Here is a 17,753-nt window from a genome sequence, read left to right on the forward strand (position 1 = left end):
AGTACTATTGACTGTGAAAAAAGGCTTAATGCTAGTTTGTATTCACTGAATAAACGAAATTTAATTTAAATTCAATCTTAAAAAAAAACGAAAAACATTCCTAATAGTATTCCATCTCCACAGACAATCACAGTAAAACAATTCTAACCAGATACACATTGGGTCGAGTAATTCAAGGGTCGAATAGGACAGCAGTTTCAAATCTTATCAGTCCTAAGGTAAGATCATATCTAATATTTTTTGTCTTGATTTTTCACAGATATGGTGAAAATAATTTCGAATTCTAATCTTTAAAATAAAACAAAACAAAGGTTTGTTGCTGATTTTTCTAAAATTTTATAGATTCACCTTTATATGTTGTACACAATGTCTTAAACCATTGTAAGGAAAATACTTATCTGACATTCTTTCACATTTTAGTTTAAAAGAAAATTATGTCACTGAACTTTTTCCCCTGATATTGAATCCAATTACTGTTGTATAGAACATTTTCCCGCTAATTACCCCCTTGACATATGTTGTTCAAATTAAATGTTAAACTAAATAACTTTTTCAATGTAAAATATATGTGAAAAAAATAGTTTTGAATTATTTTTAAAACTAGCTGAAATGGTTGGTAGAATTTTTTTGTACAAAAACAAAACTTCTTTTCAGCTGTTTCTCCAACCCCTGGGTAAACCCGTTGCTTCCGAACCGGTGCTAATCGCAAGTGCGGTTGATAAATAAGTTAACGAAAATTGACCTTCCGAGTAAAATAATGAATCCTTAGTTAAAATGGTGACTGTTTTTCGAGTAAGCCTTACATGATTGCTGCGTTTAAAGGTTTTATCATTCGCAATTGATTCGAATTTTAAATAATTACTGTAGATTGAGAAAATTCCTAGTTCAAAGTGAAAAAAAATAAAAATTAAGAGATAAAAACGATTTACCAAAGTACCTACGCCGAGAATGTGTAACTAGATACGTTTGATGTGTTGGTCTAAAGCGGTCGTGAGCGCAAACATGTGTCGCAAATGCGGTTATTTTCTATTATTTTGCGACACGAATAACAATGAAAAGTTATGATTATGTTTAGAAACTAGCAAGACACATGAAACTAACTCTTTTTTTACTACGAATTGCACAATTGTAGATGAATTATAGGGGCATATTATTGTTTTGCTGTGTCCTTTTGGATCTTAATGTATGTCCATACATCATTTTGCAGAATAGACTTGATTTTTACATGTTTCTGTTGTGAAGAAAAGACTTACAACTTCTAAATTATAATTAAACATTACATGTCTGAGCACAAGGATAGTTTGTTTGTTTGTTCGGGTTTAACGCCCGAGCAGCAATATTTCAGCTATATTCAGGCAATGAACATGAAGTGGATGATAAAATGAAAATGAAATTAAAAATGGGATGGGACACAAGGATAATGGGGTCGACAAATTTTGATTGCCACTGGAAATAGGGAGAGGTGGGTAGGGTCGGGCAATTTAGCCTCCTGTGGCGGAGCCATATGGTTCCTACTCCGGTAGGGTAACCCCATTCCACCACCTGGGGCACACCTACCAATTGCTATGTGGGTAGAGCGCCCTAGCCCCCGGCTAAGGTTCTGAGCACTATTTAGTCGCCTTTTACGACAAGCTTAGCGCTGCTGCAGGCCTATTCTTTTGACACCCGGACCTACACGGGTCGAGCACAAAGTAAAATAAAATAAACAGAAGGCTAGCTTTAAATGATAGTAAAAAAAATACAGAAAGCTAGTTTTAATGATAGTAAAATAAAATACAGAAAGCAGATCAAAATGGGAAATTTCAATATCAGACAAAGACATGAATTAAAAAACATGCTAATTGTGTTACGGGTGCAATACAATGAAGGGAAATTTTGTGGGTCTATGGCAGTCAGAATACTCAAAGTTCATTGAGCGTATGCATGCATACGTATACGCTGTATGTACCCAAACTAAACACTCAAATAGTACATGTACATTTGCATAATGTATCTGTAGAAAAGAATAATTTCTATTTTATTATGAACACCCTCCACTTATCTTTTTACCATTGTTTCCTGTCAAAACGTCAAGAAGCCTGTAATTCAGTTGAGTGAATATATTTACAGTTAGAAGGATATCAATGAACTATCACCTTGCTTCTATACAATCTCGGCGACAAATACCACTAAAAAATTCACAAAAAAAGTTACATTTCTTTTGTTTGCATGTTTGTTTTTAGGGTGATCCGTGCCAACTTGATTCAGAAAAGGTGTCCGGGAGTTGGATTCGTCTTTTTGTTTAAAAATTTGCGTGCAAGTTTTGGAAAATTGATCAAACGATACCTTTTAAGGACTCATTTAGGAATTTCCGAATCGGATGCCTTCCTTTTTATAAAATCTGGATACGCCATTGTCCTACATTTCATTCAGATGGTGAAAATCTACTTACCAATTATAATTATGTATCCTCCCGAAAGTGAATAGGTCACTTAAACATGTTAAGCAAAACTTGAATGGTGGGTAAAGGCGCAGCAGTTGCCCGAAAGGTCTTAGTTGTAAAATGTAACGAGAATAGGTATGGTGTATATGTCAGAGTCAATAACCCCACCGGAATGAAAATATCAGCCAAAGACTACCCTTTGGTCTTCAATGAACGAAGAGAAAACCCTCATAACACAGGGCAGGCTGCAGCTGGTCCAAAAACATCATTTCACACAGGTACAGCGAAAAAGTTGCACCAATATACTCAAGTAACATAAAAATAAACTAAAGGTGAAAACGAAACAAGACATACAGAGGCCAGAAATTCCTGACTTGGGACAGGCGCAAAAATGCGACGTGGTTAAAAGTAGTCATATCCCTTCCCCTTCAAATCAGACCATTGTGGAAAAAAATCAGTTAAAAACGTCTGAGTCCCTTGTTGCAACGGAAATAAAGAAATTGAATATAAATTACACAAATGTACAAACTAAGGACTACTAGCAGTTAACTGACTTGCTAGCTCCAGACCAGTTTAAAACATTTTGCGTTGAAATAGACCATGCAACACACGTAGGTCAGTTTAATATCTTTTTGATTCGAACAAAAAAAACAAACAAACAAAATACATGTAAACATGTGTACACGGATATTCTTGAAATTAATCAAAAATCAATTTCATTTTGGATTATATATGTTTCGTTAAATGTTATGGAACAAGATAAGTTTCTCGCGTTTAAAATTTTCCCATATTTATCATCTAACATATTTTATATTGACAACATCAACCGAGCACTGTTTGTTATTCAACCACTTCATCGAAAGAAGTCTAATTTCCTCTTAAAACAGTTATTTTTCATAAATAGCTGATATACCTGTATCGAATACCGTATAAGGTATTGACCCCATGAATAAATAGCGTTATAATAGTATTACTTTTATCTCGAATGACATCTAAATAGTCTAAAATGAACAAGATTAGTATAATGTCCGGACAAAAATGAAATACAAACGCGTCTTGTCAACTCACAGCACATATCAAACTATTGGAAGTTAACCATTCGCCTTTTAACTGAGAGATGATGCAGCCAAATAATTCATACTTTTTCAAATTTAGCCGAATATAACAACATTGTTTACTTTCCTCAAATATATTTTCAACTTGTTTATCAACCGTATTTGCGATAAGCACCGCTTTGGAATCAACGGGTTTACACGGGTGTTCGATTTGATCAAATGTAAGATATATATAAGTGATTGGTCTTTGATTTTTTTTCTAAGATTTTAAGTTGTACGACATATAACAGGATTGATCTACAAGAAGCACACGCATCATTGTTATATCATTCATGTAACAGGTTGTACACGGTTCTTCGATTCCAAATCAACTGTAGGATTATATAAGTTATCGTGCGTATTCAAAGTAGAAATGAAAAAAAAAAATTCTTTGTTCTCACTATTATAAAATAAGTTCAGTTCGTCCAGTACTTATTTTATATTCCTCTCACGGCGCCATACAGTTGTGTACTCTTCTACATATCAGGCCGTAATTAAGAAAATAATTGCACATTCTTGATCAAATTTGATGCTGATATCCTGTTTGGAAGCTCTTCAAATTCCATTTTCCGAAGGTAATTTCGGTAATTGCTCCTCCAAGACCAAATTATAAGGTTTCCGTAACATTTATATCGGAGGTAAATACAACCAACAATTTCTGGCGTCCGTAAATAAGGGCACGTGACATGGTGAAGCGGACGCTTGAAATTAAAACTACAAATAGTAATGATTTAGCGATTTAAATTGTATAAAAGAAGAATTGATGACAATTACATTGATTGTGAGGCACCATCCCACAATGTTCAGTCTTAGGAGATCACTATAATGCATTATGAATAGCATCTCGGATGTTCTTGCTGATAACAACAATCTTCTAATGAAATTGGGTTTTAAATCTGATTTTAATTTACTTTTTAACATGAAATATTCATGAAGACTCACTAATGCAATGAATGCAGGAGCCATTTGCAATAAAAAAAAAAGAGTTCATCGTTATTTCTTAATTCTCCAGAAGGCAAAATATGATAATGGTATTGCTACGAGAAGAAGATATAAATTGTATGGCAGAAGTTGTACATATATATATTTTTTTCTGTGGATCAACTTCCAGTGGGTGACAGTTGTACAATCATGTATTACGCATGAGTTTTTACTCTGAATATTTTTTATGGTCAATTCGATCTATATTTAATTTTTTTTTTTTGGTTTCAGTAAGCTAATCCAGTGTATAAGAAAGGGAAATACTGTACGCTTCAAAACTTTTAATAACCTAAGACTAAAAGACATTTAAGTACAAAAAGTTCAGATATCGATATCTTTTTCTATGAAAGTTCATATCGATATCTTTTGCTGTAAAAGTTCAAATCAACATATTTTGCCGTGAAAATTCATATCGATATCTTTTGGTGTCAAATTAAGTTCACATCAACAAATTTTGCTGTGAAAATTCATATCGACATCTTTTTCTGTGAAAGTTCATCATCAACTTTTATTATTTTAATTGAGGCTTTGTATTCTACGTCTTGATAAATTGACTAAAATCTCCAAGATTTGCATCTATAGACCAAACACTCATAAGGAATGTTCAATGCTTCTGATACTTTGTACCCCTGTGTCCTTTTATACCTTAGACTAAAATAAACTCTGTGTAACTAAATTATGGTACATTCACTAACCTAAAGGTTATAACACATCGATTATTGTTACTTAATCCCCCTCTGGCCAAGTCTATGTAAGGAACCTATTTCTTAGATTTTATGGTCGGTTTCTTATGTTCAGTAACTCAGAAAATTGTTTAATTACACCTGATGGAATAGTCTACAGTTAGCGCGTTTTCTACGGTAGTAAATAACTTTAGTTTTCTGTATCATCTTGTCAAGGATTTGGAATAAAAAAAAAGACACAAACAGAGTAAATTTTACCAAATTAGACTTGTTTATCTCATTTAATTGTTTGTTATGTATTTCGGAAAGCAAACTGAGTTTGCTGCATTCACCTTGGTTAAAAAATTCGTATAGAGCAACAACCAATAAAACAAATTAGAAATAATAAAAAATGAATGGATATAAAGTCATGTACTTACACCAGTCCTACGATCACATCACAATCTATAATAATTTTAAACGTGTATATTTATATTGGGTTTAGGAGCATAAAAAAAACTTTTGTTTCCCATATTTGTACGGTTAACATTCGGAAATTACAAGACCTGACTTTTTCTTCTTTTTTTTCATTTTAAGGTGGTAAGTTTTAGGTAAAGGACACAACTCTTGCAACAAATCATTGGAACGTTTGTATTCAGTATTTTACATCAATCTCAAGTAAGCATCAAAGTAACTTGGATTGATTTCACTCTTTTCAAATGAAAACTTGATAGGCTTTGGTGCTAGTACCCTTTTATTTTTATTTAGGGGATGTTTTCAATTTTTGGTTAGAATATCAGATATATACGTTGGTTCTTGCTGCAGCGACCCAAAGTCGTTTATATTCAATAAACTAACCTACAATTGAAAACAAGTTTTATATCTTATAAAAGATTCTTTTTAAATATCGGATGACAAATGTAAAATAGTAAGACATTGTTTTTCTTCTATAAAATCAACGTTTTTTAACAATACTGTCAACTGTCAATCGAAAGCGCCATATGCAATTTACATGTTTTTACTGTATTAGGATACCGTAGTTAGGGCGTGGCTTACACACCAAGTAAGGTTATACAAAATGGACAACTTTACTTGATAACGCTGAACAATTCAGAATATAATAGAAATAAATATTTAACTCTATAATTCAGGAGTACAACTAATCGACTTCACGGGATAGGACGAGGGCAACACAGGACTAACACGTTTTTTTAAGTATACTAAGATGAGAAAAAGTACAGCTCAGGGAATATAGAACGCAAGTAGGGAATATGAGACTTTACCTCCTTTGAATATCCTGATTAACAAGTATATACTACTGGGGTGTCTTCAAATGCTTTAGGTCCCGTACAGGTCCGTATGTCAAAAGAATAGGCCCGCGTTAAACTTGTCGTAGAAGACTACTTAATAGTACTCAGAGCAACTGGGTTGTGTGCCCCAGGCGGTTGAATGGGAGTAATCCAGGCATGCTACAAGCTGGAGACGCCGTAATACGGAAATCCTGACCACAAATCTGGTTTGTGGTGCAATGTGTTGGGAAAGGTGTCACGTTTCTAGCATGTTAAAGAACTATGCCGTAGTATTCGATAGGAGCAGGAACCTTGTCGCTCCGCCACAGGCTATATTGCCCGACCTTACCCACGTCTCCCTATTTGCTATGGCAATCAAAATTTGTCCACCCTATAATCATTGTCCTTGTCCCATTTTACATTTCATCATCATTTCTTGTTAATTTTATCATCCACTACATGTTCATTGCTTGGATATAGCTGAAATATTGCTGGTTGGGCGTTAAACACAATCAATCAATCACTCAATCAATCAATCATAGCTCATAATACGCCTTGTTAAAAGTTATTGTGAGTCGAAATGTCAAATTGGTGATCATTGCAACAAAAATAGATAACAAACAAACAAAAACAAAATAAATAGTTTCAGCCTTCTCGCATCGAAATCCCGGAGGATTAGACCAGGTGTCGAAACATGGTCTCTAATTTAATCTTCAGGTTAAACTCGGGAAAATAAATATCGACCTTTGAGTGTATTTGTAGTGTTGCATACTAAACGTAATTCCTATTAAGTACTCCTCTGTCTAAAAATCAGGCAAAATATGTATAAGGAAAAATATACAGAGATTTTATTGCATTATCCAAGTATTTATACCTCATTACCTCATCTATGTCACAGATGCTTCATGATAAATTTAAATAGCTGTTCAGTTGTTTTCTAGATGTATTGAATTTATTTGGCAAAAAAGACCAAACAGAAAATTATGATGTGCCACCCATTGCCTGATTCTTACACAGAATGGTACTTAAATTAATTGTACACATAGCTGGAATACCACAGTTACATGTATAATAGCAAACGAAATTAGAAAACCTTGATGATTATTTTTTTTCTAAAACCCTAAACGTATTCAATCAACAATGTTTCCGATGAATGCAGGGTGAATGTTTCCTGTCAATTACTATATTTCAAATAATTCATCTCACGGGACGTATTTCCTACCTATTTTGTCTATCTGGAGTAATTTGATGACTTGATTGAAGTTTAGAATCCTTGGATATATTTAATTCAGAATACATACTTGAAACATGAGTTATGTAAAAGTCAATTTTGTGACAAAATAACCTATTTTTTTACAATCAGCTTTGTGATTTTTCATTTCATGTAAACCGTGTGCTCCTTTAAGGCCCAAGTTTGTCTTACTTTTTAGAGTAGCAAAAATCAGACTGTCTGTTTATTGCAGTTTAATAAGCTTCATGTTTTTAGATAGTTTGAAGTTAACTTTGTTACCAAAATTAATTTACTTTAGTGAAATTCCATGTAATATTCTGATTAAATTCTAATATTCCCAAGGGCGTCTGACGTATCATCTAAGCTTTTCCTCGACAATTTGTAAAGATCAGTGCAATATTGAACCTCACATGGCTTTCTAGTCGGGCATTTACATTTAAAAAATGCGATCATTCCAAGGAGGTCTGATTTTATTCAGAGTTATGTGACGTTGATCATGAAAAACTGGTTTTCTCGGTTCCATTTGTCAGGTAGTGATTTTATGATGACATGTGATTTTGTCAGACTTGATAGATGATATACTTACATTAAGAATTTTTCTGCTTGGTTCTGTGAGAAAATTGGCTATTTAATCCGATAACTGGTGTGAATAAGGGAAACACAGGAGCGAAAAATTCCATCAACACTTGTTCACTAGTGTTAAAGTAGCAAATTATTTTCAATATTAATCTATAATGATGCAATTTGTCCATTTCAGAGTACACGATAATGGCGCGGTAGTGTAGGCAGTTTCCTATTGATGGATTTATAACCGGAATTATGGACGTCACTGGTAATTCTAAAAACATTCCAGCAGTAAGAGACCAGTAATGGACGAACGATGGCTGCTTTGTACATCAAACAAATTCGCCAATATGGATATAGAACAATTTTAGCCGTGATCATTTTGATAATGTCCTTTGCTTTTTCATTTGGATCTTCCATCACAAATCCGGTCCTTTCCGCAGTTGTGCCTGGACGTTATCTTTTTGGTGGTTTATTCCCGGTTCATCAAAAAGGTCAGGAAGGCACGTGTGGATTAATTAACACAAATCGAGGAATACAAAGGCTTGAAGCTATGCTCTACACCTTAGACGAAATAAACTCCGATCCTTCTATTTTACCGGGAATTGATATCGGCGCTGAAATTTTTGACACTTGTGCAAGGGAAACAATAGCTCTAGATAGGTCTCTTGAGTTCATTAGGGGGACTTTTACATCACTAGATGCTTCTGAATTCCGCTGTGATGATGGGTCTATTGCGAAGGCAAACAAAACAGCAAAAGCTATTGCTGGAGTAATAGGAGGGTCTTATAGCTCAGTGTCTGAACAAGTAGCAAACTTACTACGTCTATTCAAAATTCCGCAAATCAGTTATGCGTCGACAAGTGCTAGGCTAAGTGACAAAAAGCGGTATGATTATTTCATAAGGACAGTTCCTCCTGATAATTTCCAAGCCAAAGCAATGGTGGACATTGTTTCCAGGTTTAATTGGACCTATGTTTCTACAGTAGCTTCAGAAGGAGAATATGGCGAATCTGGTATAGAGGCATTTGTGAACGAAGCCAATGCTAGGAATATTTGTATATCAGTTAGAATAAAAATAAGTTCGAATGCAAATGTTCAGACATATCTAAAAGCCGTAAATGATCTTGCAACTTCAGAAGAAAATGCAGATGTTGTTATCCTATTTGTCAGACTTGAAGATGCACGTGGAATATTAAAAGCTGCTTTTGAAAAGAAAATGTTTGGAAAGTTCTATTGGATAGCCGCTGATGGCTGGGGGCAACAGAATGAAGTTGTGGCTGGACACGAAAGAGCGGCAGAAGGGGCATTAACTCTTGAACTACAGTCATCTGTAATTCCTGAGTTCGATCAGTACTTTTTAAACTTAAATCCACAAGATAATACAAGAAATCCTTGGTTTAGGGAGTATTGGGAGAAAGTCCACGAATGTAAATGGCCAAATGCTGACAAACCCATTACGAACCAGGTGAAATTTTGCACCGGAAAAGAGAGACTTTCGCGCTCGGTGTATAAACAGGAGAGTAAAGTTCAATTCATATATGATGCAGTTTACGCTCTGGCAATAGCATTACACAATATGTATATGGATACATGTAACAAAACGAGTAAGGGTGATGTTTGTCCTGGCATGACTAACATTGATGGCGAGAAGCTTCTGGGATCATACCTGCTCAATACATCGTTCACAGGTAAGTCAGAGTATGAACAACTTGTAGTGATACAGGCGCAGTACGACTGTAACAGATTTTTATCACGAATTCGCACGAAATCAGCAGCTGGTCTGGATAAAATACGGGCCGATTCTCAATAAGACATGCTTTAACGTTACGCGCGTTGTTCGTGCTCTATTGAATAATCAGTGTGTATACGGCTAGAATCATGACCAATAATCGCAATTTTCGTGTGAAAGAACCACTTTCTTATGTATTAATTTCGGAATATAATGATGATTAAGAAAAATAACAAAGTATTAGGCACAAATTTTATCTTTAAGTAACTTTTTCAGGTTGTCCCAGATAACATTTTTCGTTAATTATATATATAAACCCATATTTTCAAGTAAATAACAAAATGATTTTAAAAGATACCATTGCCTTATCAAACAAGGAGGTTCTCGTAGTCATTTTGATAATATTCTTTAATTATCTTGTGATGTCACGGAACACTAAATCATCCCATATTGGAAGAGGAAATAGGTCCCGTATGAAAAATGAAAACAGCAAACTGATTGTAGAAGCAAATGACGAAGATTGAAAATGAAGAAAGGGTGATAATTTTGTTACTGAATAAATGTTCTTTTGCTAAAAGTTATAATAATTGAGCAAAATTACACTCAAGACTTATTGTTTTGAAATATGAGCTGCTTGACTGAGGCCTACATGATTGTTGCGCTTCCAATTTTGGTCCGAAATACGAGACTAACTGAAGTTAGCTATAGCTTGCTTGATATTGCTCTCATAAGCCGGTTTAAGGAGGTAGACCTAGGGTAAGGGACACAACTCTTTCAAATCATTAGAACGTTTGTATTCAGTATTTGATATCAAACGCATGTAAGCATCAAAGTAACTTGGATTTATGTCATTCGGTTTCAAATGAACGCTTGAAAGGCTTTGCTGAAATTGAATATGATACAAACATGTCACTGATTTCAAGAGTTATGCCCCTTAGGATAGGTTTACCTTCTTAACGTCATGAAATTTCAGAATTTATTTTTCTCAATTTAAAAAAAAATCCACATTTTATCCATTTCCGTTGTGTAAGATTAAAGCGTTGTCACATTTTGGGAGTCTTACAAGATTGTTCCACTAGCTAAAAACGGCGTTTTCCGTAACAGTTTGCGTTGCTGCTAATCCCGACGTTCTGTTACGCTTTCATGTACGACCATCGCGCGTAACGTCTTAAACCAATTTTTCTCAAATTTCTGATTTTTATTTCGCATCCCCATCCTATTTCCAACAGTATGTTAATTAATCGATAATGATTACGTTGATTATTTTGATAATTATGTATGATGTAGAATTATTTTTAAACCAGAAGAAAGGCCCTGTAAACGATCACAACACAACATTGTACCTTAAACTCATTTAAAACATAAACCTTATCGACAATAAACGAAACAAAAAAAAAACGGAATGGTACTTTTATCATTTTAAATCTTCAAAAGGTTACATGTATCATTCTATGGATATTTCTAACTACTGTATTTATTAGTATTATGTTAATTCTGTCATGGTTCATAAAAAGTGTTCTTTGAAAAGGGATCATTATTTAACAACTATATACAGCGGAAAATTATATTTGCTTTAAACAATAAAAATAAATTACATTTTAAGTAGCACTCCAGATAAGGATCATGCAAAATGTGATTCATGGATAAAAAGCCTACATATTTTTATTTTTGATATTTTGTTTGAAATGTCATAGTAAACAGAAATTAACATGTGGTTTTTCATATATCCCGTCTTCTTAGGAGATAAAAATTATATAGAATGCACTGTAGATTTCAAAATTAAGGGAGATAACTCTGTAAATGACGCTCAAATACAATAGAATCTACTGGATTTTCAATGTTGATTATCCCCTAAGACCAGGCAGATTTGAATGAATAATTACACATTTCATAGTATAGGCCCATAAAACAACTTAATTACAAAAATAAAAATATGTAGCCTTTTTTTGGGGTGTATCACATTTTTCAGATTTTGCATCATTCTTACAAAGACAGCTACTTAAAACTTGTCATTGTGAGAAAAAAACAATATTATTAACTGTTAAAGGGCTGCGCTGTCCATGTAAAAATCAGGCAGATCCCATTATATGGGTTAAGTCGATGAGCATGCTCAAAATACATTTCTGTGAGGTAGAGCGTGAGTAGAATTTTGCTCATCGCGCATGCTAATCAACTATCACACGGTGTGCACGAAATAGTCTATTGTTAATTTAAAGACCATTTTAACTTCTATTTGAATGGTGACAAGTTAAACCTTGAGCAATAACAATGGGAGCATATTTGAACAGTGGTATATTCTAGTTTTACATGTACTTTAGAAAAAAAAACTTGGCAAGTTTGGTTTGTAAACAGAATTACATTGAACCGCGTCTTCCGTTTATACATCGAAGAAACGTTATGTTTCTTATCCCGGATTCATCGAATGAAAAGAAAACTATTTGAAGGATAGATTTTCCGCGTTGATAGGGGCACTGATGTATAAACTGACCAATGATAAATTATTCTTCTAACAATTAGTCTGATCTTTTTGTGAGTCTCTTCAGGATCAATATGCTTATTAGATGGTCAAGATATACTGTCAATCCAAAATAAACTTGAAGAATATAGGTCCGTATATCAATAGCATCTTTTTATACCCCTTCTTCAAAAGCGGAAGGTATATATAGATAATAGATAATGCTGTCTGTCCTAAGATTTGATCCGCAACTCCTCTCAAATTGCTGAATGGAATTTAATGAAACTTTCACACATTCTTTAACACATAATGCCATATGCATATTGTGTACCCCCTTTTTAATAAATTATGTTTGGGGATTCCTATATGGTTTCTTGGTGAGAGGAGCGGATATGACAAAGTGAGCTTTGCTTTTTTTTAAAGTTGCTATGTTAATACAACATGTTGTAGGCTACATGTATCCATTTCACTACATCATCGTATCGTTAGTTATCATAATGCATCATGTATTGGACGAAAAAATGTCGCAAAGTGTCTTTTTGTTAACCACAGCGATTGAAAATTTTAGGTCAAATCTGCAACTTAGAGTGAGGATATAACGTAGTTACAATCGTTTCGATTTTTGCTCGGGTTCTACATTTAACAAGAATGGCCTTGAAGCATAATATATATGATCTTGGTTTGATTTCATGATAACTGTCCAATTGAGATTTTCTTCAAATTCTTATCAACTCAAATTTCGACCTATGAAATATTTTAAATTGATTAATCTGAGGTAAAATTCAAGGATAAGAGGAAATTTAAATCTCAATCTGGGAATGGTTTTTATGAAACCCTGTTCCAATAGGAATTACGGGGCCAAAAATTTAAGTAATTCAAAGGTATGAAGTGGACAGTATAAATGCATAGATCGAGTCGGCACGTCTTTAGTTTACAACAAAAAAAAATAATTACTTATGTATAGGGTTTGTAAGTCTCGTTCTAGTTTCAGTTTCAGTTCCGGAACTTCCAATGCAGAATGTATTGAAATCCGAGGACCGATCTGCATTTTATTGTTTTAAATTACATCCGGGAAATCGAAACGCTGCATTACAAAGCAAAATCTTCCATTTTATGCTTTTTCTTAACATTTTTATCTTTTAGAACTAGATATTTGTCATTTTCATCAGTATTTTTACACAAAAAGATAATTTGCTTTTGATATTTAACTCAATTCTATGTTCATGACGAATCTCCATGCATTTGAATGGTAGACGAGGACCCATTCTCATGAAACTACGGAGTCACGTAACTAGACTTACAAACCCTATTATTTTGTCTGTCATTCCGTATGTTTGTAATTTCAACTTTGAGAAAAAACGTAGTTTAGTTGCAATGAAGTAAAACGCGGTTTAAATCTTCTCTTCTAATATCTATCATATGTAACATATAACAAAGTTATCTTTAAAGGCATCAGAAATTGTTGTTAAGATACTCATTTCTTGTTGCAATAAAGGTTATAGATTTCAGTAATTTTATTTCTTTTATATAACTAAGAGAAATTATCCAATTAGCCATATCAACAATTTCATCCAATCAAGGGTGACAATCAAATTAGCTTCCTGTTGTTTCTTGTGACTGCGGAACTACAACGGATGTGAAAAGTGTCCTTGGCTTTGTTATTACTACCAGAGATCAATTATAAATATGTTACTCTAACAAATGTTATCTTTAAATGTCTTTTTGTTACTATTTATCATGCACTCCTAATAGAAAACAGTGATTAAAGTGATAAAGAGTATACGGAAGGATGATGAATAAGGAACAATGTCTACTCTACATCCATTTCACTTTCGAAGTGATGAAGTTATAATTGATAATTGACTACTCAATTTAGATTTTTAATTCTCAGGATAGGACATTTTTTCACTTTGTTTATGTTTACCACGGCCTTTGGTTCAACATACAAAAATACCAGTCTTATAAACATTGCAAAACATGAAATATGTCCCTAATTTGCACACAGTTACCACAAGAGTAGTTATTTGGAATGACAAATTCGAATCTTAAACGCAATTGCAATACTAACAAAATAATGATAGTTCAGCAATATTTTTCCCTGGACGTGAGTCTCTCATCAACAAAAAAAAACTTGATGTATCTCTTCATTTTAGTTTACAAATAAACTAAACAAAGACAAAATCGTGCTCAGATATATTATAAAACAAAATCTCATAGAGTAAAACCAACAATCAGTCATTCGTTTGAAACTGTTTATGAGTTTGTAACATGTCGACACGTTGTTATCTATGTCTGTAGTTATTTTGAGATCAAACCAAAGATTCCTTTGTGCATGTAGCATCTGATTTATATCTAAAACTCGACCGCACCTGAATATTTAAAGATTTCTACTTACAACACATTTTGTGTCACGTTCGTTTTACATGTAATAACAATCCTTCAAATGTTTACATCATCTTGCTTATGGGTAGGGTGTGCCGTTTTGTGCCTGCCAAAATCGACTGAGAGAGTCGGGTAGACTTTTAAAGAACAATTAGCCGACGCAGTGACATTTCTTTTTCTTTTTACTCATAATTTCAATATTCCATTATATTAAGTATTAACACACGATTTCAATTTTCTAAACAGTTTTTCGAACGCCACTACTTCATCAATTTATCAATATTTGGCCAATCGGGAAATAGGATTACGATCAGGTGACGTGCTTTTCCATATAATAGCGTCTTTAAGATAAAATGGTTAATTTAAAAAGCACTGCTTCGGTAAAATAGATCTGAGGATATTTTATTGAAAAAAATGGTGACATATTGAAATATGTGAAAATTCTTAAATGTGCAAAATTAAAAATGTTTTAACAGACGTTTCGTTATGTTCTAAATAAAATCACTACCCATGTTTCCTGTGAGTATCGGAGTTTTTGGCAGGTTTGTTGAACGAGAAAGTAATCAATCGCTGATTAACATATTGGATGACGAAACCGGTTTTATGTCTAAGTTACGAGGTTAATGCATGTTTTGTCCTGTTAAACTGCCAGTTGAGACATAATAACAATACATGTATATAGCTTCTTCAGTGAATCTTGTGTAAATCATGCGACTATTTGAAGAGACGTAATTAACGTGTCACTGAAATCGAAGGTATTGACGACCTTGACCTCGTTTCATGCTTCGTACACAGGGACGGATTCAGACACTTTGAAAAGGAGGGGTGCCAGCCGGGGTTCCTCATAAATGGGGGGATGCTAGGACAATATTTGCCATTTTTTTGTCAATTTTACACATGGAAATGACAAATTTTCGAATAAAAAGGGTGGAGAGAGTTACACGTGTACAACCCACCGTGAACTACCCTCTCCTTCTGAATCGCGCAATGGTACAATAAGTGGTCCAGTTAAGTAGAGAAAATTTTACGTACAATATCTGATGATGGTGGGTGGTATAGTCATATTGATATGAATACAACCAAAGCATATAATCGTTTAAAAATACACTCCTTGAGACGTTTAGGTTTCCCGCACGCACGATACCTAAACGCACGCTAAACGCTCACAAAACACACGATAGACGAACGATGAAAAATGATAATATAAGCAAATAATGACGAAAGAAAAAATAGAAGACAAATTTAACATGAATTTCATGGGAACAAATTTAATATGAATTTAACGTGTATATGACTGTGTATATGATTAAAGTTCATGTATCACTTTAACAATCTAAACGTGAATTTCACGTCAATTTCGCGCGAAGAAAATTTCCTTATGTGAAATTGTTTAGTTCACAATAAAACCCTGAAGTGACACATTTCTTTGAAACACGGAAACTATGTACAGTTATATAGCGTAAAATATTCAACGTTCTTACAGAAAAATCAATGATATTTTGATAAACAATCCTTTTCAATTTTACTTCTTGAAGATTTATTACATCGACTTTAGCTCGATTTCATATCTGATTTTAAGGAATTTGGGATATATAGGCCATTGTTCTAGCTGACACAAATCACTCGGTACGATATGATCGTCAAGGAAATGTAACTATCGACAGCCTACTTAATGAGTGAAAGTTTCAGGGTACAAGTTCACTCAAAACTTCCCTTGTCAGCCATGCCTTTGTTCCATTTGTACGTTTTCTAAACGGAGATATCATTTTACTCAGAGCTATATGTTCATGACATATATTTACTTGTATGTTGCAAATAAAAATGTAGTGGACTGGATGTCGTATTTAGTACCACTTCACAGTATGGTAGCATATCGGTTATCGTACCATGACCCTGAACGATTGAATATCGTTTGTAGTACATTTAACATGAGACGGTTCAACCCATTCCTTTAAAAGTATAAACTAGTGTGATTGAAGACAAAGTATGTTGGCATTTTTTTTAATATAAAACTTGGCTTGCTCCAGGACCCGACACCCAGTACCTCTAAAATCTTCATGATCTTGAAAGAAAGACCGTTATCTGTTGTTCATAATTTTAAATGTTTAAACATCCTATATTCTCCGATATTATGTTCTGATTTTTTAAAACGTACCTAAAACGCTGAATAAGACAAACTCAACTGGTATACCCTATGACCAACATGTCAAATAACCATTGAATGCTTTATCATAAAATAGGCCATTCGGTCCAAATGGACACTGGAATCACACCTACTCTCTAATGTGATATATGTGTCCCTTCAATAGCTAGTTAATTAATTTCTTTGGTTTATCAAACGAGCTTTCGAAGAAATAATGGTCATGAGGTGACATTTTCATAGTTTTCTTGTATCTATGACCATAAAATAAGCTGATCCCATTTCCGGTTAGTCCTGAATGTTGTCTGATAAGTGTTCTTTCCAAGTAATGACTCGAATAAAAAGAAGGGACAGACGCCAAGAAACCATAGAGGATTTCTCAAGTAATTACAAGTATTTAAGGTAGTAATGACCTGTTTCTTTTCTTGGATAATCTCAATTTACGTCAGTTTTCATGAAAATATATGCTACAGTCGTTTCAAGAAAAAGTATCACGATGTCTGTGTCTATTGTTTTGTCTTAAATTTCATTAAAAAAGAAAATGTTAAGGAAAATGATATTGTCTGTAAAACAATACGACAGTTGTCATTTTAATTTTTTTTTCCAATGTTTTCAAGTACTGTCTTGTTAAGAAGTGATCTGTTCGAATTTTTTTCAAGCTATTGAAAGGTCAATAACCAATAGATAAATATACCCGGGGACTGTCTGTGCACTTTATTCTAAAACTGCATAATGTTTATAGTTTTTGGTATATACATTATAAAAAATAAGTATTCTGTCTTTTCTACTGCCTGTGCGTTG

At 33.7% G+C, this 17,753-nt stretch overlaps 1 protein-coding gene across 4 annotated transcripts in view; it reads left to right on the forward strand.

The window, feature by feature from the left end:
• LOC148628028 (metabotropic glutamate receptor-like) overlaps window positions 1-17,753 on the forward strand; it is a 58,059-nt gene that overhangs the window by 23,147 nt on the left and 17,159 nt on the right. For 3 of the 4 annotated variants that reach the window (XM_088583571.1, XM_088583592.1, XM_088583561.1), the window contains one exon: window positions 8,437-9,934. In XM_088583571.1, the coding sequence (XP_088439697.1) occupies window positions 8,560-9,934 (1,375 nt within the window). In that variant the 5' untranslated portion in view covers window positions 8,437-8,559. Of the gene's footprint in view, window positions 1-123; window positions 219-8,436; window positions 9,935-17,753 lie in introns of all 4 variants that reach the window. The other variant, XM_088583581.1, reaches the window with a different exon arrangement.

This window comes from Perna viridis, chromosome 1, assembly GCF_037379345.1.
Source record: "Perna viridis isolate PV_CMFRI_1.1 ecotype Kerala chromosome 1, ASM3737934v1, whole genome shotgun sequence".
NCBI lineage: Eukaryota > Metazoa > Mollusca > Bivalvia > Mytilida > Mytilidae > Perna > Perna viridis.